This window comes from Gigantopelta aegis, chromosome 8, assembly GCF_016097555.1.
Source record: "Gigantopelta aegis isolate Gae_Host chromosome 8, Gae_host_genome, whole genome shotgun sequence".
NCBI lineage: Eukaryota > Metazoa > Mollusca > Gastropoda > Neomphalida > Peltospiridae > Gigantopelta > Gigantopelta aegis.
In genome coordinates, this window is record NC_054706.1 from 3,692,361 (window position 1) to 3,715,722 (window position 23,362).

At 38.5% G+C, this 23,362-nt stretch overlaps 1 protein-coding gene across 2 annotated transcripts in view; it reads left to right on the plus strand.

Annotated features, from left to right (window-relative positions):
• LOC121378270 (CCR4-NOT transcription complex subunit 3-like) overlaps positions 1-10,185 on the plus strand; it is a 39,923-nt gene extending 29,738 nt beyond the window's left edge. For both annotated transcript variants that reach the window (XM_041506352.1, XM_041506353.1), the window contains 6 exons: positions 2,410-2,705; positions 3,629-3,737; positions 4,446-4,716; positions 5,271-5,403; positions 6,770-6,895; positions 7,399-10,185. In XM_041506352.1, the coding sequence (XP_041362286.1) occupies positions 2,410-2,705; positions 3,629-3,737; positions 4,446-4,716; positions 5,271-5,403; positions 6,770-6,895; positions 7,399-7,497 (1,034 nt within the window). In that variant the 3' untranslated portion in view covers positions 7,498-10,185. The remainder of the gene's footprint in view (positions 1-2,409; positions 2,706-3,628; positions 3,738-4,445; positions 4,717-5,270; positions 5,404-6,769; positions 6,896-7,398) is intronic.
• Positions 10,186-23,362: the final 13,177 nt, after the last annotated feature.

The window sequence follows — 23,362 nt, forward strand, 5'->3', positions numbered from 1 at the left end:
ACATGTGTGTGTTTGTTTTACTAGCTTTACTAGAAACACTTGACAGTACAGTATCCGTTTTATCTGCATCATTTGTCCACAGTTAGTCAGTCGCAGGCCTCAATTAAAGGTACATGGTCTTCTACAAATGTATGGTATCTGCGGTTGAAACGTTCATTTTGTGCTTAGAATATTTGTATAAGATTCGTTAACAGTGTTTTCAGTATGGAAAATAATAACCGAGACTGTTAAGCTGTATTGGTCTCAGCAGTGCCATGACAAATACTAATTAACATGACATTGATATTATACATATTAAAAAACATGATTAGTGAATTCTATTTTTCCTGTAACAGTTTAATTTGATGTTTAATAAATGTAGTTTAACGTAAAGCACTTTAACTAGATCTTACAAGAACGTTACATTTGGGTATACAGGTGTTGAGCCATTGACGGCAAAACAATATTAACCAGGTTAATAATGGTAAATATCAAATGGATATTATGGGTATGTTATAGGACAGATCTCTAATGCAGTCCTAATGCTTAAGCTGAAGACGTGTCTTGGTGTGACCTTTAGGGCATGCCACAATTTGACCATTCTGGCTTTTAGTTGGTTCTTTTTAGAAATTATCCCACTGAATTATCCAAATGTGTGACAGTTCATAAAATTTCCATTTGATCATGAACATAAGCAATGGGGCACTGTACTGTTTGAAACAGTCCTATTTCCAGCAAGAGACTTGTTTCCCCACAAACACCCTACATCGTCATATAGAGGACCAAGTACCTTATTTTTATGTTGTATTTTCACTAATAAAACCCACTTATGTTGTAGTATCCAATTTATAATTTTTTTAATCACCTGTTACATATCCCTTTGAATGAGCTTATGAGAAGCTTAATGTTGAGTTGTGGAGTTTGTGTATTTAAATGACATAGTACAGACAGGCCAGGGAGAATTCCGTAGTCACATAATCCAGTCAGGAGTTACGCAGAAAGAAGTTCACAAAATTGAGTTCCTTTTTGCATAACCTGTTATGTCCATGTAAATGATGTCGTACATTTTAATGAATTAAAAATAAATTATGCAAAATTAGATTTTGGGTGGGTAAACGAAATGATATTGTAGGAATTGTCAGAGACCTGTGTACAAATCTTCAGTATTTATTATCCTATAACAGTGGATTTATTTAACTTAATGCTTTTTCATTTAATAGTCAACATCTTACAGATTGAAAATAAAAGAGGGTGCATATCCTTAATTATAAAATTGGTTTTTTTTTATCAAGGGTATTGGTGTCAACACGGACATAGTGTTTATTTTAGCCACACAATTGCAAGTCGTTTTCATGAAATAAAGATCACAAATAACTTGCTTTTTTAAAATTGATACAATTTGCTTTATGAAAATATCACATTCCACGGTGTAATTTAGTTATTCACATGCTACTCTGACCAGTTCTGCTTTTGGTTGAACCGTGCAAGTTTAGCACAATAACTACACATACACGTCTGTTCTAGCTTTTCTAGTGTGCTTTGCCGTGTTGTTGTTAATCTTGTAACTGTTTTAGTTGCACCATACAGAAGCATTTAACCCCAAAAATCGGCCTACATTTAGGCAGACCTTTGCTGTTTTTGTTAGACCCTGAATTCCGACAGTAAATGAGAAAATTAGTGTTACTGTGTGGTGTAACTTTATATAAGCTGAGCTTTTCATTTCTTTCTTTGCTTGGTAGTTACAAGCCTTGTTTTATGACCAGTTTGCATGTTTGTTGATTTTTAGAATTGTTTTTAGATTTTTCAGTCAGTTGATATAAACTTTTTAACTTGTTTGTACCTGTATGTGGGGTTTTTTCACATGTCAAGATTTAAAATTTTAATTATCTTGTAACTTGCATTATAGCTCTGCCAGTTTGAAATTTTCTGTCTGTCATATTGTATTTTGTATAAATCATATATGATTGGAACACAATTACAAGTAACTGGTTCTCATTATGACAATATTTTTACACACGTCTTGGATGGTCACTTTTCATAAGCAAAGAGTTGGACCACAATTTACTGGGGATTTTTTGTAGTGCAGTTAATTTTAAATTTTGCCATTCCCATAAACTTGAATCGTGGTGTAGGAGAACCACTGTTAATATGTTGTGGTGTTTGTTATTTTCTAAGCTTCACAGCATTTTGTGCTTGTGACTTATAAACCCCCAGAAGTCATAAACTGGATTTAGTTGTAAAACTTTCTGATGTCTTCATCATAAGTGGGGGTTTAATCATTTGGATTTTGAAACAACTGGTGAATTATTAACTAATGTTACTGAAGAAAGGCTTTGCTAAATACAAAAACGCGGTATTGCTACCCAACATGCATTGCTGCTAATCTGTGAATTGGATGTTGCTAACTTGTGTTTGTGCCGACTGTTTCAGATGGGAAAGCTCAGGTGAATTCTATAGACCATGCGGCTGCTAGCAGTGTGACGAGTAATGGAACGCCTCACCCCGTGCCGACTAACACAAACTCTGTCTCTGGTTTAAACTCGTCGGGAAACCCATCGGTTTCGTCGGCACCGTCACCGTTGTTGAGTGCTGGTGCTGCATCTCCGTCAGTCGGGTCAACGAACTCATCCGCGTCATCGTCATTAAATCTGTCACACCAAAACAGCAAGCCAGAATCGTCAGTTGTCATGAACGGCCCGTTGAGTTCGGGAAGTTCCTCGTTAGAGGTCAGTTCTCAGACTCATTCCTTACTAAGGATATATTTTTCATCAAGTAAACCAGTTCCTTAGTGCAGTTAAATTAAGGAAAGTTCTTAATACTGCATATGTTTTAGGTTTTTTTTTAATGAAATTGTGATTACTATTCATCCAAATGAATTTAGAAAAGTATCAGCCCTTGTAGTTTACTTCAGGCCTAGAAAAATATGTTTGTTTACGATTTCCTGACCTAACATAATTTTAGGTAGTAGCCCTGGAAAAAATTTTAAGTTAAAAAAAATAAAAATATCATGATCCCTGATGTTTTGCAATCAGCTAACTAGATACCGGAACACTTCGGCCAATTACAGTTTCTTGGTTTGATTTCATTTATTAAAAAAGAAAAAACAAGAAGTTCCTACCCACCCTATTTCTTTTCCACATTACCTGTCCTCAAACAAGTGGCCCCCCCCCGCTAGTAATCTGGTCCAAACATCCCATGAAAGAATGAAACCTGAAACACAGATTTGTTTTCAGACCTCAACTGAAAACCACTTTTTCTTAGCATTTGTATTTTAGACTGAAGTTGCATCAACATTAAAAAAAACCCACAGAATTTAATTGATTTTACTTCAGCATAGCAGTTACACTGGGATTACTTGTGAGGGTAGAATTTTTGGAATGTTTTTTGTCATGTGTAGCTTTTCAGCCTTGTTAGCGATATTTGTTGATTACTTCTATAGATCATCCATAAATATAATGTAGAAATTTATGGAACATGGCTGTCAAGTTGCGTTGATTATTTGGATATTACTGTCACTAATATCTCATTAAAATTTGTATCACTCTGTTAAACTACACAACTTGAACCCTGAAATTGGACATGTTTGTTCATGGAATATCACAGTCAACAGTCTCCATGAAATATATTTTGATCACTTGTTTCATTTCAGAGCTCTGAATCAATTTCACCTTTAAAATCTATGGCTCAGCAAGCGGTCATGGTGCTCCGGTTAGAAAGCAAGCTACCAGTATCATCAGATGTCACAACAGAAACAAATGGTGAGTCTAAAATACATGCATCTTTATAGGATTTACGGAGCTTTTGTCTTGTATCAATTTAAGGAGTCTGTCGCATGATATATGTATCGGTTATCCATATATTCAGGGCTTCTAGATCATGGTAGCCTCACTCCCATGGCTAGTGATATTCAATGCTGGGCTAGTAAATAACTACTGTTGTCATGCCCAACGGATTTTGAAAAAAAAGTTGTCAAATGCTGCATTTAAGTCTGTTTTATAAGTTTAAATTGAATATCCTGCTCCCACCCCCAAATCTTCATTAGGTGACATAATTATCTGATTATTACTATTAGTAAAATTGTATCAACGTAAAGTAAAGTAGGGCTAGTGAATTTTTAATTGTGGCTAGTAACTTTTTTTAATTCACTGATCCCATGGCTAGTGGATTTTGAAAACAATCTAGAAGCCCTGACAGTATTCCTGAAATACATACTTGTATATAGTGATTGTCAAATTTAGATTAACGGTAATTACTGTTAATCTTTTCATTATGTTATAAGACATTTAACCTCAAAGAATGACAATTTGCAAATAAATGAAAATAAGTAAAGGTGTAGTTCATTTAACCCTTTTCAGTAGGTGTCTACTTTTCTTAAAAACAGAATTATAAGAAAGAAAAAACTTGAAATTGTTTTGTTTTGTTATAATCTACTTGTATCTGACTATTTGTTATTGTTTATTCTGCAGCAGGAGTGTTTCTCAACTCGACAGTACCCCAGTCCCCACAGCAGCCCACTGCCCCATCACCCGACCAGTCTAGTGTGACGCACTCTCAATCTCAGTCGTCGCTGCAGCCCTCCCCAGTAGCTCCGCAGACGACGACGATCCACTTAAATCCGTTGCTAGGCGTGGCGCCGCTCGGGCCCATGCCACTGATCAAGGAACACTATTGTCAGCTGGCGATGCTTGAGGCTGGCTTCCATCACCTACCACATCCATCAGACTCGGAGAGATTACGGTAAGATCTTACATGTCGAGGTGCTGTAGTGAGCTTATATTGAAGATAACAAGTCTGTGTCTTGACGTCTGTTGTGTGATTTTGTTTTTGAAATTGGATGAGATTCAAAATAATAGTTAATTCGACTTCTCACTGCTGCTAAAAGTTGATGACATGCTAACCTTGGCACAAAAAAAAGCAAGAATTATTTTAACTGCTAAATAAGTGCTAGCTTTGTAAGACAAACCAGTGGTACAACAGCCCAGTTCTCGGTGTTAAATAAAGTTTTTATGCTATGTAGATTTCGGAGTATAACCAAACTAGATAAGAGAATGCCCTAAAACAATCATTTCTTTCTTTGCTAGTCTTCAATATCCGTTCTCGGGGAAAAAAAGTTTTAAGTTTTGTTCTAAGACTGGAATGTTTTCTGGATTTTTTAATCATGTGTACAATGTTTCCAGTTTTGTCCCAAATTTTCCAGCAATATAAAAAAAAAATGCTTGCTTTTTTTCATTTCGTCATCCACTTCACTTCTGTATTCTGTTTTTGAAGAGAGTTTTGATTTCATATTTCAGGCACTATTTACCACGGAATCCCTGTCCTACACCCTCCTACTACCATCAAGTACCTCCTCCACATGCTGACTCTGTAGAGTTCTTCCAAAGATTATCTACAGAAACATTATTCTTCATATTTTATTACATGGAGGTAAACATTGGATTTTTATTACATATGCAGGGCTTCTAGATTGTTTTCAAAATCTATTAGCCATGGGATTAGTGCTTTAAAAAAAGTTACTAGCCACAATTAAAAATTCACTAGCCCTACTTTACTTTACGTTGATACAATTTTACTAATAGTAATAAATCAGATAATTATGTCACCTAAAGAGGAAGATAGAGCTTAAAAACACCAAGATTTGGGGGTGGGAGCAGGATATTCAGTTTAAATTTACAAAATAGACTTAAATGCAGCATTTGACAACTTTTTTTTCACTAGCTGGTCGGGCATGACGATGGCAGTTATTTACTAGCCCAGCATTGAATATCACTAGCCATGGGAGTGTGGCTACCATAATCTAGAAGCCCTGATTAATTTACATGAAAGGAAATAGTCTTCAAGTTTTATTCAGGGATGTGATTTTTTAGCTTTTAATCTGATTTCAGCTTTTTTGTGTAAAATAATTTTCACAAAAAGTCCACATTGAATTTATTATAAAGTTTATTCACGAATTAATGTGTTAATGAATCATTTTGTTTGATTTAAACAAATTAAAACTCGGAATGTGCCATATTGGTAACAGCCTTTCACTTACTGCAGTTGTCCCCCATTTTCAGTGTCCTGGTTAATCACATGTGATCTTGTTAATCTGCTTTGTCCTGGTTAATCAAATGTGTTCTTGTTAATCTGCTGTGTCATGGTTAAAGTGAGAACAAAGTTTTACAAGTCTTGAGATCTAGCTGGAATAACAGTCAGGTCATTCGGCCGGTCTTCAGTTAAAGGTGACCGGCCTCGGTGGCGTCGTGGCAGGCCATCGGTCTACAGGCTGGTAGGTACTGGGTTTGGATCCCAGTCGAGGCATGGGATTTTTAATCCAGATACCGACTCCAAACCCTGAGTGAGTGCTCCGCAAGGCTCAATGGGTAGGTGTAAACCACTTGCACCGACCAGTGATCCATAACTGGTTCAACAAAGGCCATGGTTTGTGCTATCCTGCCTGTGGGAAGCGCAAATAAAAGATCCCTTGCTGCTAATCGGAAGAGTAGCCCATGTAGTGGCGACAGCGGGTTTCCTCTCAAAATCTGTGTGGTCCTTAACCATATGTCTGATGCCATATAACCGTAAATAAAATGTGTTGAGTGCGTCGTTAAATAAAACACTTCTTTCTTTCAGTTAAAGGTGGCTACATAATGATTTTATTTCAAAAGGTGCTGAACATGAATATCATTAGTATCATGGTTGTGACTAAAGTCTTGAACTAATAATAGATACATATATACCATAACCATTTTGATTAGATTTTTAAAAATCTTTATTGTATGTAGTCTGTATTATTATTGTTGTTGTTTTTTAGGGTACAAAGGCTCAATATTTGGCAGCAAAAGCATTGAAAAAGCAATCTTGGAGGTTCCATACAAAATACATGATGTGGTTTCAAAGACACGAAGAACCAAAAACTATTACTGAAGATTTCGAACAGGTTTTAAACCAATTCTTGTCTTGCATCGATCAAGTGAGAAAGCGAAATATAGGTGTTACTTCCCCACTGATGGTGTTGACATGGCATCAGTTTTTGTGTTTAGTTTACTTTAAGGATCATCTCCATTTCTCACAAACTTAAGCCTACATCAGTAACATGTTTGTCATAGTAGTGGGAGTTATGTAAGTTCATCTTGGATTATGTCCAAAAGATGCAAAAACAAAACCAATAAGTTGACTTAACCATTTGTTTCCTAATGTGTAAATATAGTGAAAAAAGTGAGGTACTACTTCTTAGAATCTGATAAGCTTACATCATTCTAAAAGTTTATGGTAAGCTAGATATTTAATTTGCTTATTTTTTAAATTATTTTTTTATTTATTATTTTTAAATATGCACCTGTTTTGTTTATTGTTTGGTAAATATAGAATTTTGGAGAGCCGAAAGATGAGAGTTGATAGCTAATTTAAACAAAGCATGAATACATTTGTTCTTTATTTCAGGGCACATATATATACTTCGACTACGAAAAATGGGGCCAACGGAAAAAAGAAGGTTTCACCTTCGAATATCGGTTTCTCGAAGACCGGGACTTGAATTAATGTTTGAGCTTATAGCCATGTGATCTTGGATGTGCAATCCACATCCTTTCGTGACTCGGTGCATAGAGAGGAGCCCTGACTAAACGCAGGACCTTGGATGCTACTACCTGACACTTACCAGTGAATGGATGGATGGAGAGTGCTCATTTGTGCTCTCACTGACAACACGCGAGTTGATCTCACAAAAACGGGTTGTTTTTGTATCACTTGTCATGCTGCTGTTCATACAACTTCAAAATGTCGCAGGCTCCCAGCGGCTACCTTCAGCAGACACGCTTTTCCCTGTTGCTTTCAGAGGTGGGAGTATGTGGCCAAAATAGTTGTCACCTACTTGATCCATGTAGACAGAACCTATGGAATAGTGGCTGTGCTAAGATAAACAGTATTATAAGGGCGTGGGTGAACAAAAAAAAGGAGAAGGAAATTGATAACGGAGAGCTGTTTGTTATGAATTTTGGTGCACGTTGTGAGTTAACAAAGTTAATGTTATTTCATACTAATATCCATTAGTTTGTTTTCTCACAGCTGTAATCTATAACGTCCGTTTTCTAGTGTACCTAGTCTTTTGAACATGTCGGATTGTCATTGTTGATCAAATAGGGAGGGGGTTTTTTTAAAGAAAATTTTACAAACCTGCAAACTGCCATGTGTTTCTGTCGACTAGATCTGGCACAGAAAGCAACGTGGAAGTCGTGTTTGTAGAAGGGGCCCAGTCCGAGTCTGGAGCAGCAAGCACCTGCCATTTGTCATTAACAGTGTGGCCGTCCATGAACAAATGAGTGTAGTGTGACTGCGGGCAAATGATTGTCCACTGTTGGTGTGTGTCTGACGTCATCTTTCTTACTCGACCATGAGCATGTGTTGTTATTAGAGAGCTCACACTCCCTATTGTCACAAACATGGTGGTTTGTCGAATATTGAACCAATGTAGGCGTACATGTTTACTCCTCTTTCATTCTAGTGTAGATCATTTCATCTAATTTACCACTAGCAATATGACATCTGACACATGTATAATTAAAAATAATAATTCTACAAGCCATTAACACTTACAGTTTTAATTCATTTTTGAAAAATAATAAATTCAAACAACTGCATTTCTTAACAAATTTGAATTTAGATAATTTAATATATTCTGACATACCAGCATGTTTACACTAGTGACATTTGTGTGTGAATTCTACCTTTTCTTAAGAAGCTTTTGGTAGCTGCAAATTTTCTATGAATTCTATTCTTTTAAACTCTATGTACCATAAGCTGGAGGTAATTGGTTTTGAAGACTGAATTTGAATGAAAATTGCACAGTACAGCACAGAAGTATCGTTTCAGTAATGTCCGTGAATACCATTGAAATCTGTGAATCATCTACTTAATACGAACCTCCGTCTGGTGTGCACCTGAACACCCCTGATGTTTATTATTTCCTTATGAAGATCTGTTACATTAGTTGGTTTTTGTTTTTTGTTACCTTATTTTAAAGTCATGGGAATCATGATTTGATTACATATCAAGAACAAAATGTCTTCTTGAGTTCTGATAAATGATTGTGACATTTCTTTTTCAGTTATTATGTGAAGATTTATGCACTTCTTATTGTTATATTGGGGATAACACTGACGACATGTTTATATTGTACATGACAGCAGAAACCAGTTTCTTACATACACATAATTCTTACCAAACACTGGTAACTAAATGTATTCATTTGGACAAGTAATTGTCATGGCATCTGGTCAGGAAAAGGCTAATGGATTGATTGATCATTCTGTTGAACAAGTAAATCTAATGCTGAGTGTGCTTGGGTGAAAGGAGAGTTGTTGACTTGAAGATATCAGTTTCTGCAGAGCTATGTATTGAAATTATCTGGTTGATAGGGCTTATTTTAACTTGCCTTGAAGCACTATTTTATAGGGCAAGTGATTGTCGCCAGTTAATAAGAGCATACATTTTCATTCTTCTTTATCACTGCTTAATGTTTGCTAGGGGTTTTTTTTTCTTGGGAAGTGTAACGGCTGAGTAGTAAAAACAGTTGAGTATTAAATATTTCATGTTAAAACAGATCACCCAGCACTGTACTTGCGGTTGTAATATGAAGAATATCGTGTTTGGAGGAAGCTTTTTGTAACATGCTCTGTAGCTGACTGTTTGAAATTGAATATCTAATATTTTGGCACATACATTTATTCTCACACCTGACTACGCATGTCATTGAACTACAGTGCTCTTTGAACTGATGAACTGATGCAACATTAAAAACATACATTTTTTAAATCTATGGTCAGAAATTTATTACATATGGATTCTTAGCATACTGTAGAATTTCACCAAGAAAAGTTAAAATGTGAGGAAAGGAAAAAAAATGACTGCAGTTTGCAGTTGCTATGATCTTTAGTTCAAACCTAAGTCGCACATTAGTATATCGCAACCCAAATGTTTCATCTGTCCCATTAACAGAAATAGCATTGTGGTAAGCTGGTAGGGTTATGGATGGAAAGAAAAAAGAATTCACCGAATGTTATTTTACACAGTCGTATCTTCTCCATGTCGTTCACTATGTTGTATTGAGTGCTACTCCAAGAAGTGCTAATCTTGAATGAATACTGCCTTTGTTCACAATTAGACAAACATCTAATAATTCTTCTGATGAATTGTTTTAAATGTGTTGTGATCATTAAACATTCTATTGTTTGCAGATGATTTGTAGTTTTTGTTGCAGTTAATTTTTGTTAAAATTTTATTTAGTTCAGAATTCCCTTGAAAAAAGAAAGATAAACCCAACTTCAGAAATTTATTTACATCTAACAAATCCAGAAATCTGCTACAACTGTATTAGTAGTAGTAGTAGTACTAGACTGGCCTATGACAAAATTCAGATGACTGGTTCTAAACTTGCTATTTTGTTTGGACATCTGGCATGACAATTCAGTAAATGTGTCATCTGCAAACAATACAAGGCTTTTTAAAAATAATATTTGGGTGACTAAAGCAAATGTTTGTTTTCTTTTTAAACTTTTATTTAATTAAATAGTAACTGTCAGATGCTAAAACAAAACCGTTTCTGCTTAATAGGTTAGTATGTTAATTTCAACAGTTTGTTGTCTGTAATGTGAGTAGTCTTCTAACTGAAGACATTTTTAATTCTATATTTCTTCTGTAAAACTTGTTTCAGAATTTTAATTTTAGATGTCTGCATTTATCTGTTAATTTTTTTATAATTGGTTAAGTGGTAAACTTGTAGCTGTTGACATTTTGCTTAAATTGAGAAAGTTGTAATCATAATTGTACCCAGTAATTTTTTAGTTATTACATATGAATATGAACAGTCTTAGAAACCTAAAAACTCTGTTGGCATTATGATGACTGGTGATGACAATAGATGATGATAAATGAAAACAGGCTGTATGAAATCGATTGCCACTGGCGAAGGTGGCAGTTGTGTGTTATTGGGGTAACTGATACAGCTAGTGTTTTGGCCTGTTTTGTGTGTGAATGTAATATTTTATCAAAATGATGAGAGCCAACTGTTAGATTTTTATCTTGGCTGCTGTTTGTATATAGTAACAGATCTGTTATAATGCTAATACAGTTCTCAGGTTTTCATTCCAGAGATTGTCACACATCACTTGTAATAAGTCAAAAATGGTTGGGCATGTTTTTATTAGGACTCATGTTGAGTAGCATGTCAAGACAGAACTCTGTGCAGCTTGTCAGACATGAAGTTAAGCAAGTGTGTGAGATGAGAGTATGATGAGACTTAATGTCAGATTTTCTTCCTCTTCCATGGGAGGAATGAAATGCCATCCTTCAAAATTGTTCATCAATCATGCTTTTTAATGAGGCTTTTTAAAAAATAGTCTTACTTTTTCTGGGGTGAGAAAATGTAGATGCCTTATTTAATGCAGCAGTGTTTTTCTCAGGACCTACTGGCTTTCTGTAGGTGTGATATCAAATGCAACCACCTCCCAGCTTACGTCTTGCAGTTACAACTATTTTAGTTTGAACCATTTATAGCCAGTTTCTAACAGTGTATCGAGATTCCTTCAAATACTGAAAAGTACTATTAAAATTAGTGTTCTTACTCGTAACCGTTTGGTTCTATGATGCAGAGATATATATCATAAGAACTTTATTATCCAGTAAAAATTGCTGAAGACTTGGGATTTGTTGAAAGTGGATTTTAAAATACATGTATTTAGAAAATGGGGTGGTTTTTTTATTTCAAAATGTGATGTTCTGGGAAGATGAAATAGAATGGTGGTATAATTTTTAAAAGTTAAAAACTAATTATAACAAACTTTTAACGCATCTAGCAATAACATTTTATGACCACAAGACTGGATGCATTAAAATGTGAGAGCCCATATACGTTAGAAATTTTCAAATAACTGGTGCATAGCTGTTTGAAGAATGTTTGTGTTTAACTGGCTGTGCTGGTCACATTGACGCTTGTGTGAAAGCACTGCATGTCTGATGGAAGAGCCAAAATGATTGTGTAAGGTGTGTGTTGTCTTCCTGCCTGCCTCGTTACCTGTTTTGCATATCCGTGTGTGCATGTCTGTCTGTCTGTCTGTCTGTGTGCTGTTGTGAGAACATCGACAAACTGGTGCTAGTGTTCTCACTGGTATTAATTCATTATTGTGCAAACTCATCCACACATTTATGCCATACTTACTGCAAGAGTTTTAACCTTTTGTTTCTTCTTCTGTTTTGTCTTTATATTACTTTGTCAGTGGTTTGGAATGCCCATCTAAAGGAACTTTTAAGTATTTCAATCAGTTTATTAAAGGCATATTGTCGCAGATCACAGACCTATTTAATGGTCTAACAAAGTATTAACTGAACAAAAATAATTTGATTTGTCCCTAAATGTACTTTATTCAACCATCATAATAACCACCATACTCCATTTATTAATGACATTTTGTAAAAATAATCGAATTATGGCAATGGTCCATAATTAAAAAACTAAAATTGCCGAGAAGGTTGACATGGATTTCACTCCATCATGGTTCAGTTAAGGTGATGCAATAGCTAGATTTGGTTTCCAACAATAATATAATGTAATTTTTAATTATCCATTTTTAGAGAAATAAGGTCCTTAAATCCGTGACAGTATGCCTTTAAGGTTATCACACTGTTGAAAAAGGAACACATAAAAAAAAAAAATAATAATCAAAAGTTTAATTATGAATCCAAATGTACTTTTATGTCATGGCTATCTGTAAGGACAGTCTTACTTAATGGACAGTCTTGATGATTGTGGAGGTGAGAGGGTTAATCAGATATATTTCTGCACAGAGTAAATGGGCCCATGTCAGATGATCTGTTTTATCATGTGCCAATCAAAAACTATGCAATATGTTTGAATTACTTGCCTCTTAGTAAGAGAATTGCTTTAATTGTTGTAGAATTGATGCAAATTGACTTGAGATTATGTTGATGCATATTTACTCATAAGACTTTGTTATGAAGTGAATTTTTTCTTACAGCATGCAATATCAGTAAAACATTTTTGCATCCGTTAGCCAAGGTTTAAGCTGGACTCCCAATTTGATTCAGCTAAACAGCCAAACTAGGTATAGATAAATAAAGGGCAGGTGATTTTTAAATCACTTTCTTGCAAAGTAAAAATTAGCAAACATGAGTAAACCTGAGTAGCATATTTCATTAGTGTCACATTTATTATTTCTTTTAACATGTCTTAACATGGACTTGTAGTTGATGTACTACTTCAATTTGTTTTGATTTCTACTTTGTGACTAATCTAAAATAATTTGGTATACATAGCTAAAAATTACTCATGTCGGGGTTTTTTTTGTGGATAAATTTCATTTACAAATAATATCTTGTGCATTTTGTGCAAAATAAGATTTTTTCATCTTGGAATATTTAGTAAATTTTTTACAGATCATTGGTACATTTTGAAGATTGTAATCATGGGTGCATTTGCGAGATCATTATTGTACAGATCATGACTGTTCGGCACACTTAGTTATAGGAATGAATGTTCAGGTAGTCTTGCTATTCATTGTACACCGATGCATGATTTTTAGTGCCTGCTTGAACATGTCTTTGCTGATTCAGCGGCTAATGTTGCCAAAGATGTTTAACCTTATCTTGCCAGTGAAGTTGGCCTTACTAGTTTAGACGGTAAATAGGGCATGTCGTACATCAGGGAATGTTGTGTTCCTCTGTGATAAAATACATATCTGTTGCTTGCACCTCAGTGTGCAGGGATTGTGTGTGAACATCATCTGTGCTGTAGAATGTGAGGGGTCCATCTTGTTGGAGATAGTCACCGTTTATACCCATTGTTGCAAGTTTGTTTAGTATCATCTTTATCCATGACTGCATTTTTCGGTTCTCTTGTTGTTTACCAGCATATATTGGTTACCTTGTGAGTTTTAAGAATTCAAATTTCATTTTGGAATAAAAATTAAAATATAAAGCAGTAAAGATTTTTTTACTGCAATTTGATCAGCAGTTTGGACTGTATTTAACTGTTAACTTCTTGGTCCATTTAATTTCATTGATTGTCCACAGCTAACTAAATGCTTTTAATCATTTTAAGTTAAACCTGTAATTCCGTGCATAAATTAATTCACTGGCCAAAAGTTTCTCCTTTTATACTTCTTTTATTTGAATCTGTGAATTAGGGCATTATCGGTCCATAATTTTGAGCATATTTGTGAACTACATTTGCCCTTTAGACTAGTACAAGATTTCATTGATGTGTTATGATTTTATCTTCATGTGTTGCCCGTGGTGTGTTTGGAAATGTTATCACTGGTGTGTGCAAGAGGAGTGATGTGTGTGGGCAGGTTGTGTGAACATGCGCGTCAGGGTGTGTTGTCAGCCTCATTCACTTGGTGTGATGACGAGGATGTAGTCTTCAAAATGTCCATGTCAACGATGTATCATCAAGCTGTTGGTTTTTAGTCTGAAAGATATTGGAATCCCTTTGCCGTCATTGTTCATGCGTTTCAGACTAACAGAGCCTTCATAACGACAACTCTCCCATATTACGTGCATTTTCTTATTTAGAATATCAGTATCTGTATGGTCAACGTTTGTCTGATTGTCCTAATGTTTAAGATGGCTCAAAATATGTATTAAAATTATTGTGTGGTAAAATCCAGTTTGCCCTACTACAGATATTAGGACAATCGGAAGCACATTGAATTCACAAACAATGATATTTTAAAGCAAGGAAAAGTAACGTAACTTTAGTCCTTAGAAAGGCTCCGTTAGTGTTGAACCTGTTAAATAGCAGCAGATGGGGGCTAGTGTCTTTAAGCTCTATCTGTACACTGATGCCATACTTGTGTACAGTGTGAGACATGCATCCCCAGCATGGCTGACCCCTTAACCTCCTGGTTTGTTGGTTTCACAGCAGATCAGGGGTTTGTATATATAATAATATGGGGCTGCCAGGCGCACGGGAGTGGCATACAAAGAAATGAAAAAAAATAAAAAACTATACAAAAAAATAAAAACTCATTTGTCTGAACAATGAACATCTGTCTTTGTTGTGATTTGTAGTTTTCAATCATTTATAATTACGTTCGTGCTAATATATAATTACGTTCAAGCACTTTGTCCTGGGAACACCTGGGCTATCTGCAATATCCTTCCAGGATAGTTGGCTATTAGTGAGAGAGAAATCAGGGTAGTGGCCTTCAGTTGTGAAACTCGCTTTGGGTGGGAGGTGAATCCTGTACCTACCAGCCTGGCGTCCGATGCCTCAACAACTACACCACCGAGACCGGTACAAGTAATGTATATGTAGGGAATTTTAGTATATGGAAATCTTTTATTTATTTAACGACGCACTAAACACATTTTATTTACGGTTATATGGCGTCAGACATGGTTACGGACCACACGGGTATAGAGAGGAAATCCGCTGTCGCCACTCCATGGGCTACTCTTTCGATTAGCAGCAAGGGATCTTTTATATGCACCATACCACAGCCTTTGATATGCCAGTCGTGGTGCACTGGCTGGAACGAGAAATAGCCCGATGGGGATCGATCCCAGACTGACCGCGCATCGAGTAAGCGCTATATCACTGGGCTACGTCCCGCCCCTTAAGTATAAGAGTCCAGTACTCCACCAACAGGTTTTTATGCTGTTTTGTTTCCTCTGATAAAATGTATTTTATTATAAGGGGTTCCAATGATGTGCCGTTTAATGTTGCAGTCCATCATTCATTCCTGTGCATTGGAATAGAGTAGAATCAATCCCTATGGAGGACAAACTGGTGTTTGTGCATTCCGAGTTCTCACATTTATCAAATGCTGTGGTGTATGCTATCCTGTGGAGAAGTACATATGACAGAATGGCAAGTATCGTCTGCCCATCTAACTTTGTCAGTGCTTGGTTACATATGAATATAATTTCCACTTCTTATTTTGCCCCAGTGTTTAGATGTCATTCTAGTATATTTTGTAATGCATTGCAGAGTTTTATTTAGTTCAAACATGGTTGACTTGGGTTAATGTTGACAGTTTCTCCAATTGCCTTTTAACTCCGGAATTGTTTGATAGATGACTTTTGATAGTTGCTGTGGATGTTCAAATCGTTGTGCACTGCACATCTCTAGAGCCATGGATGTGACCCCATCTGTAGTCAAGGTCATTTGAAAGTACAGTTTGCTCAAAGGTGTCCAGATTGGATTTAACTGGACTATTTAATGAATGGCTTTCGTGTTTTCTATAGATATCCACCAAGTTATAGTGAACACCCCAGCCGTAATAATCTTTGTCCATAATGTAAGATCATTCAAAAGTTGATGTAAACGTTTGTTAAAGTTTCGCTAATTGTCTTTTAACTCTTAAATCCTTCAATGGATGACTTAATATTTGGTATGCACGCACACATACATGCTCAAGGTGAAGGTAATTTTCTCATCTGACATTTTGCTTTTAACTCTAAAACATTTTAACAAATAGCTTTGGTTCCGATGGGTATTTCAGCAACATTGTGCACTATGACTTTTGGGGAAGGTCAATATTTGGTTCAAGTCTCTCCCCTCAACTAGAATCCTTTAATGGGTGGATTAGGCAAGTAGTATCAGGGCCTATATGGTGCCATGACCTACTTTCCGTGACCTTGACCTTGATGACGTCGCGTGACCTCGTCCTACTGACCCGGCCCTGACCTACTTAGACTGACCGTGACCAACTTAGACTGGCCTACTGTGCCGTGTGCAACGTCCTACTGACCCGGCCCTGACCTACTGACCCGGCCCTGACCTACTGACCCGGCCCCTGACCTACTTAGACCGGCCCCTGACCTACTTAGGCTGGCACGAAGAGTATAAAAAGGCTAGATACGGTTTCATTGTCATTCGCTCGCCGAAAACGATCAGATCTACGTTCAATCCAGAGATGGCCTGTTCCACGAGTGATGAAGCGAGATGTCGTCTAGAACTTGGAACTAACGTCTACGTGGTGGCCAAGTTATGGAAAGGGGACACTGCTATTCACATAAGGAAATTTGACAGTGACAAGGGGAAAACCTTCCCCACCAAGCGAGGTATTGTCCTTAGTCTTAAACAGTGGATCGAACTGTCTGGATGTAAAAGCCAAATTGACGAAACGATTTCAGCATTAAACCAGGGGAAAGACGAAACATTGTTCAGACACCTTGGTGTCAACGTCCATGTCAGCGTCGACAAGAACTTTGCTGGGGTGGACCTGCGTCAGTGGTGGTGGTGTGAAGAAACTAAATCCGTGAAACCTTCGAAGAAGGGAATATTCCTTTCTCTACAACAATGGGAGAAACTGAAAGGCTGTTTCACAGTCATGTGTGACTTTGTACCAGAGCTGAACTCGATTGTGCCCTGCGCCATGCAAGACGACCATCAAAACCAGATGGGATTTCTTCAGTGTAACTTCTGCAACCCTAACGAGTGTCACCAGTGGTGAACGAGTTTTGTTTTGGATGAACTCGAAGGTATAAAAGAATGGATTTATGGTTTACACTTCATTTGCTTTGCGACTGTGCTAGAGAACAGACGTGTTTTATGATTCTGACATTCTTGTGGCTTGTTGCACTCTATCTGGAACGAAGAAGATGGCATCGGGATATTCGAGCAGTGTTAGTAGCAGCAGCAGTAGCGACGAGGACGACGTCTTGGTCTGCAAATGTTCAGAAAGACATACGATCAAAAGAGTGGCTACCAAACAAGAAGAACATTTCATGGATCAAACGGATGCTACACGTGACATTGGGGTTGGAACTGAAGATGGCGAACTCGTGGATGAACCGACAGATCAGACAGATGCTGTCTGTGAAACAGATGCTTCCTGTGAAACAGATGCTGCCTGTGAGGAAGATTGCTATTCGAGACGTTACGTGTTCTGTCATCGTCCCGAAATGAGACATTTCTATGCCCGGATGCTGACGTATGCTCGGTGGCCCATACAATTACGTCAAAAACCAAAAGAACTTGCCAAGGCCGGTTTCTACTACACGGGAGACCACGATGCCATCACCTGTTACTGTTGCGGACTTCGCGTCTACCGATGGAAGAAGACAGATGACCCAGTGATGGAACATTACAGACTCTCTCCAAGATGTCCTTATGTGAACAACCTGTTCAGACATTAAATATTTTAGACACTTGAGTGCTATGTTTTCATGTTGTATGTTGTGAATAAAACCGTGAATAACAGGTTTGGCTTTCTTATTTATGTCCTGGGTCCATGAGTGTGTCTCTGGACGTGTCCCTATGGTAGTAACACTGGTAAAGGGTAATATTTTGGTAACGATTATTTTTGGGAGCTCGCACGATGAGATTTGTGCTTGGGAGGAGGGACACTGGTCATACGTATCACACACATTCAAACATTCCTGTACCATATCTTTATGCGTCATAAGGTATATAAGTAAAATAGTTTTGGAAAACTCGTCATTTGAGGTAGAACTTTCAGAGGAGCAACATGTCAGACCAGTACAAGTTATATGTACCCGACGTGGATAAGTGGACCCGTTTCTATAAACTGCAGGCAGAAGGTAAACTTCAACCTCATTTTCCAGTGCAACGTGGTGGGAAAAGTCAGATCATGTACAGTGTGGATCGATGTCTAGAACTCTACGATCCCACGTGGAAAAAAGAAAAAGAGGAACAGAACAAGTCCCCGACACCCAAAGTCGTCATGGTCTCCCCAACACAACAAGTGGTAGAGCAAGCCAAGGCCGAGCAGAAATGGAAACGTCAAGAGAGTGGCGTGGAACAGAAACGACGAGAGCAGACTGGGCAAAAACGGCACAAGCATTTCTGAGAAGGCTATAAAAGGGGGCATGGCAGTTTCAACATCGTCAGTTCACGTCGAACACTTCAACAATCAACATCATGAATCAGAATTGGTTTATTCCGGAACATGTCATGAACAAAAGATCGTGTCCCGTATGTCCAAAGACTTTTTCAAAACCATCAAATATGCTACGTCATTGGAAGACCTTCCATTCAGCTCAACTCCAGGCTCCTATGGCTCCTATAGCTCCGGCTCCTCTGGCTCGTATAGCTCCTGCTCCGGCTCCTAGGGCTCATATAGCTCCTCTGGCTCCTATAGCTCCTGCTCTGGCTCCTATAGCTCCTCTGGCTCCTCTAGCTCATATAGCTCCTGCTCCTCTGGCTCCTATAGCTCCTGCTCATAGGGCTCCTATAGCTCCTGCTCCTCTGGCTCCTATAGCTCCTGCTCTGGCTCCTATAGCTCATATAGCTCCTGCTCCTCTGGCTCCTATAGCTCCTGCTCATAGGGCTCCTATAGCTCCTGCTCCTCTGGCTCCTATAACTCCTGCTCTGGCTCCTATAGCTCCTCTAGCTCATATAGCTCCTGCTCCTCTGGCTCCTGCTCATTGGGCTCCTATAGCTCCTGCTCCTCTGGCTCCTATAGCTCCTATAGCTCCGGCTCCGGCTCCTATAGCTCCTCTGGCTCATATAGCTCCTGCTCCTCTGGCTCCTATAGCTCCTGCTCCTCTGGCTCCTATAGCTCCTGCTCTGGCTCCTATAGCTCCTCTGGCTCATCTAGCTCATATAGCTCCTGCTCCTCTGGCTCCTATAGCTCCTGCTCATAGGGCTCCTATAGCTCCTGCTCCTATGGCTCCTATAGCTCCTGCTCCGGCTCCTATAGATCCTCTGGCTCCTCTAGCTCATATAGCTCCTGCTCCTCTGGCTCCTATAGCTCCTGCTCATAGGGCTCCTATAGCTCCTGCTCCGCTGCAGCAGCAGCCCCTAAGATTGTTACATCCGTTCACCATGATCGTGTCGGGACCCACGTCGTGTGGAAAGACAGTTTTGTTGTACAAACTGCTAAGGGATAGTAAAATCCAGCCGCCTCCCCAGCGCATCATCTGGCTCTACAAACGAAGACAACCCCTCAATGATACGATCAAAATGGTTGCTCGAGTGAAATTTGTTCAAGGCATACCCGAGAATTTGGAAAAGGATCGTTATTTGGATTCGAGAGTCAGAAATCTCATCGTGTTGGACGACCTGATGTCTACAGCTGGAAAAGACCCTCGCATCACCGACCTGTTCACGGAAGGAAGTCACCACAGAAACCTCTCTGTGATTGCCATCAACCAGAACCTGTATCACAGCAAGGACCCGACACAGAGAAGAAACTGCCATTATCTAGCGCTGTTCAACAACCCCATCGACAAGCAGCAAGTTCTGACTTTGGCACGGCAGATGTATCCGGAAAACACTAGTCATTTCATGCAGCGGTTTGAGGAAGCTACCCACAGGCCCTACGGATATCTCTTGGTGGACTTGAAACTGACCACACCCGAACATTGGCGTCTTCGGCTTAATGGTTTAGAGACGGGGCCGTCCGAATGGTATAAAAGCACGGCCGTAACGGCGAATGTCTCAGAAGACGTGCAACCACCGACGAAGAAAGAGCTCTACCTGCAAATTATGCAAAGGGGCGCATTCAAGAGAAAACTACCAGGCATACCCGCCTACGAAAGTGACGACGAAGAAGAAGATAATGAGGTAGAACCCTATCTGAAAAAAGTCAAGAGGATGCAGTCTTGCGATACGTGTGGTCTGGTCTTTAAAGACGGAAGCGACTTGCAGCGACACGTGAAAAGGTGCGAAAAGGGAAATGGAGAGCCGTCGCCCGACCTGGAAAACGAAGGCATTCGTCTCATGGTGGAACGTGAATTCGACATCAATCGTGACTATCTCCAAAGCAAGAGGAAACGCTACGAAGAAAAAAACATGTCCCAAGATGCTATTGAAAGAAACATGAAGACATTGCAATGGAAGTTATTTAAAGACACGTACTCTCGCTTTCTGACCTATATGCATTACTTTGACAAAGGTCCCAACACCAGAAAAATTTTACAGTTTGTGAATCCAGACAAAGATGTGAGACCACAGATTCGTTCTAAATTAAATCAGTATCGTTCATGGATCGGCGAATATTTGGATGAACAAGACGACGACGATACCGACGATGATGATACTGATGAGGAGGACGCCGATGATGAAGAGAAATGAACACTCATATTATTCGCATGTCGCCCTTAAGGCCTCTCGATGTAACCCAGTGTGTGTCCATTTTATATATGTGTCAGTGATTTGTAATTTAGAAATAAATGAAAAACCAAAACATTGCGTTTGTTTTTTGTATTTTTTACTCTATGACTAGATTTGTGATTGGATATTTCTACCGCAACTTTATAGTAGCAAGAGCTGTGTGTACAAGACAGAACATACCACGATCTTTGATATACCAGACATAATACACTAGTTGGCTATAGCTTAATGGGCCACCGACGGGGATCGATCCTAGATCGACCACTGTATTTACCCATTTGGTAATTAAAAAGCCCTGTAAAAAGGCTTGTACTCTAGGGAAATACTTGTGCTTAAAATGCAGCTAAAAGATCATAGTTTAGGTCGGAGCGTTCAGTTGCAGTCACGCGTTCTTTCTTCAAAGCAATGGGCTGTGGATCTTTCACACACACACACACACACACACACACACACACACACACACACACACACACACACACACACACACACACACACATTCCTTTCTTCTCCTTAACAAATATTCCTTTCTTCTCCTTAACAAATATTCCTTTCTTCTCCTTAACACATAAATTATGCCTTTCTTCTTAACAAACATTCCTTTCTTCGAGACAAATATGTCTTTCTTTTCCTATGGCTAAAACAAAATAAAATATTTGTGTTCAATTGATCAATATTTTACGAGAAAGGAAATGTTTTATTTATTCAACATATTTTATTTATGGTTATACAAGAAAGAAAGAAATGTTTTATTTAACGACGCACTCAACACATTTTATTTACGGTTATATGGCGTCAGACATATGGTTAAGGACCACACAGATATTGATTGAGGAAACCCGCTGTCGCCACTGCATGGGCTACTCTTCCGATTAGCAGCAAGGGATCCTACATCATCCCACAGACAGGATAGTACATACCGTTGTCCAGTTGTGGAGCATTGGCTGGATATAGCCCAATGGGCCCACCGACGGGGATCGAGCCCAGACCGACCGCACATTGAGGGAACACTGAGCTACGTCCCGTCCCCACAGGGTTATTAGAGGCTGCTTGAAAAAAATAGTAACATAATAAATAAATAAACAAATAAATAAGTAAGTAAAATAAAAACAAACTATAAATTATTATTTTGTTTTAAAAATAATAGAAAAATATAATTTCCCCACATGAGATACGAACGACGTACCCTCAACGCTGGACGCGAAGTCGTTCGCACTTGACTACTAAACGCATGTTAAGAAAACCTGTCATTTAAACCGTTATATGTGCGAGCGGCGAAGCGCGGAATGAAGTGACGAAATAGGTCAGTTCATAATAATCTTGTGAATGCGCTATCAGATAGCGTAGAACGAGAATTCTATTTTACACCATTTAAATCATTTCTTATTTCACGTCTTTAAGAATGTAACTTCTAGTTCAGTATTGCCACCAACAATAAAATAGGATACCACCGATTCCCGGATGTAAGCAGTTATAACCATTCATCATTCAGTGCGCTAAAATTAAACACACTACCTCGCGTCGGGCCGAGTCCTTAGATATGGTAAGTTAACGACACCACTAGAGCACCTTGATTTATGAATCATTGCCTATTGGATGTGAAACATGCTTTTGGACAGTTTTAGAGAGGAAACCCGCTACAGTTTCCCATTAGTAGCAAGGAATCCTACACTTCCCACAGACAGGATAGCACGGGCGTTGCTAAATACGACGGATCGGGGCCGGGCTAAATAGGTCAGGGGCCGTTCTAAGTAGGTCAGGGGCCGGGCCAGTAGGTCAGGGCCGGTTCAGTAGGACGTTGCACACGGCACAGTAGGCCAGTCTAAGTAGGTCACGGTCAGTCTAAGTAGGTCAGGCCGGGTCAGTAGGACGAGGTCACGCGACGTCATCAAGGTCAAGGTCACGGAAAGTAGGTCATGGCACCATATAGGCCCTGATACTACTTAGGCATATATATTTGGTCTGAGGGTTCACCAGTGATTCATCAGTCCACCTGTTCCATGAGGTCATGGTAACTTGGGACTTAAATGGTAACTGAGTTTTAAAGCTGTTTTTTTTTTATATACTTAAAACATTTTTAAGCCATAGATATGTTACCGATGTGTTGTATGAAGGGAAACAGAACAACTCGGCAGGGGTTTAGGGTTTATTCTCGATCATCAATCGGGTGGGATATGAAGATCCCTGGTTCCAAGCATACGTATATATAAATACACACATACACACAAACAAAGCCCCCTGAAATAACAAAAAGGGAATACTTAAAATCACACACATATATATAGAAATCTCAGTTATAATACGTCTTAA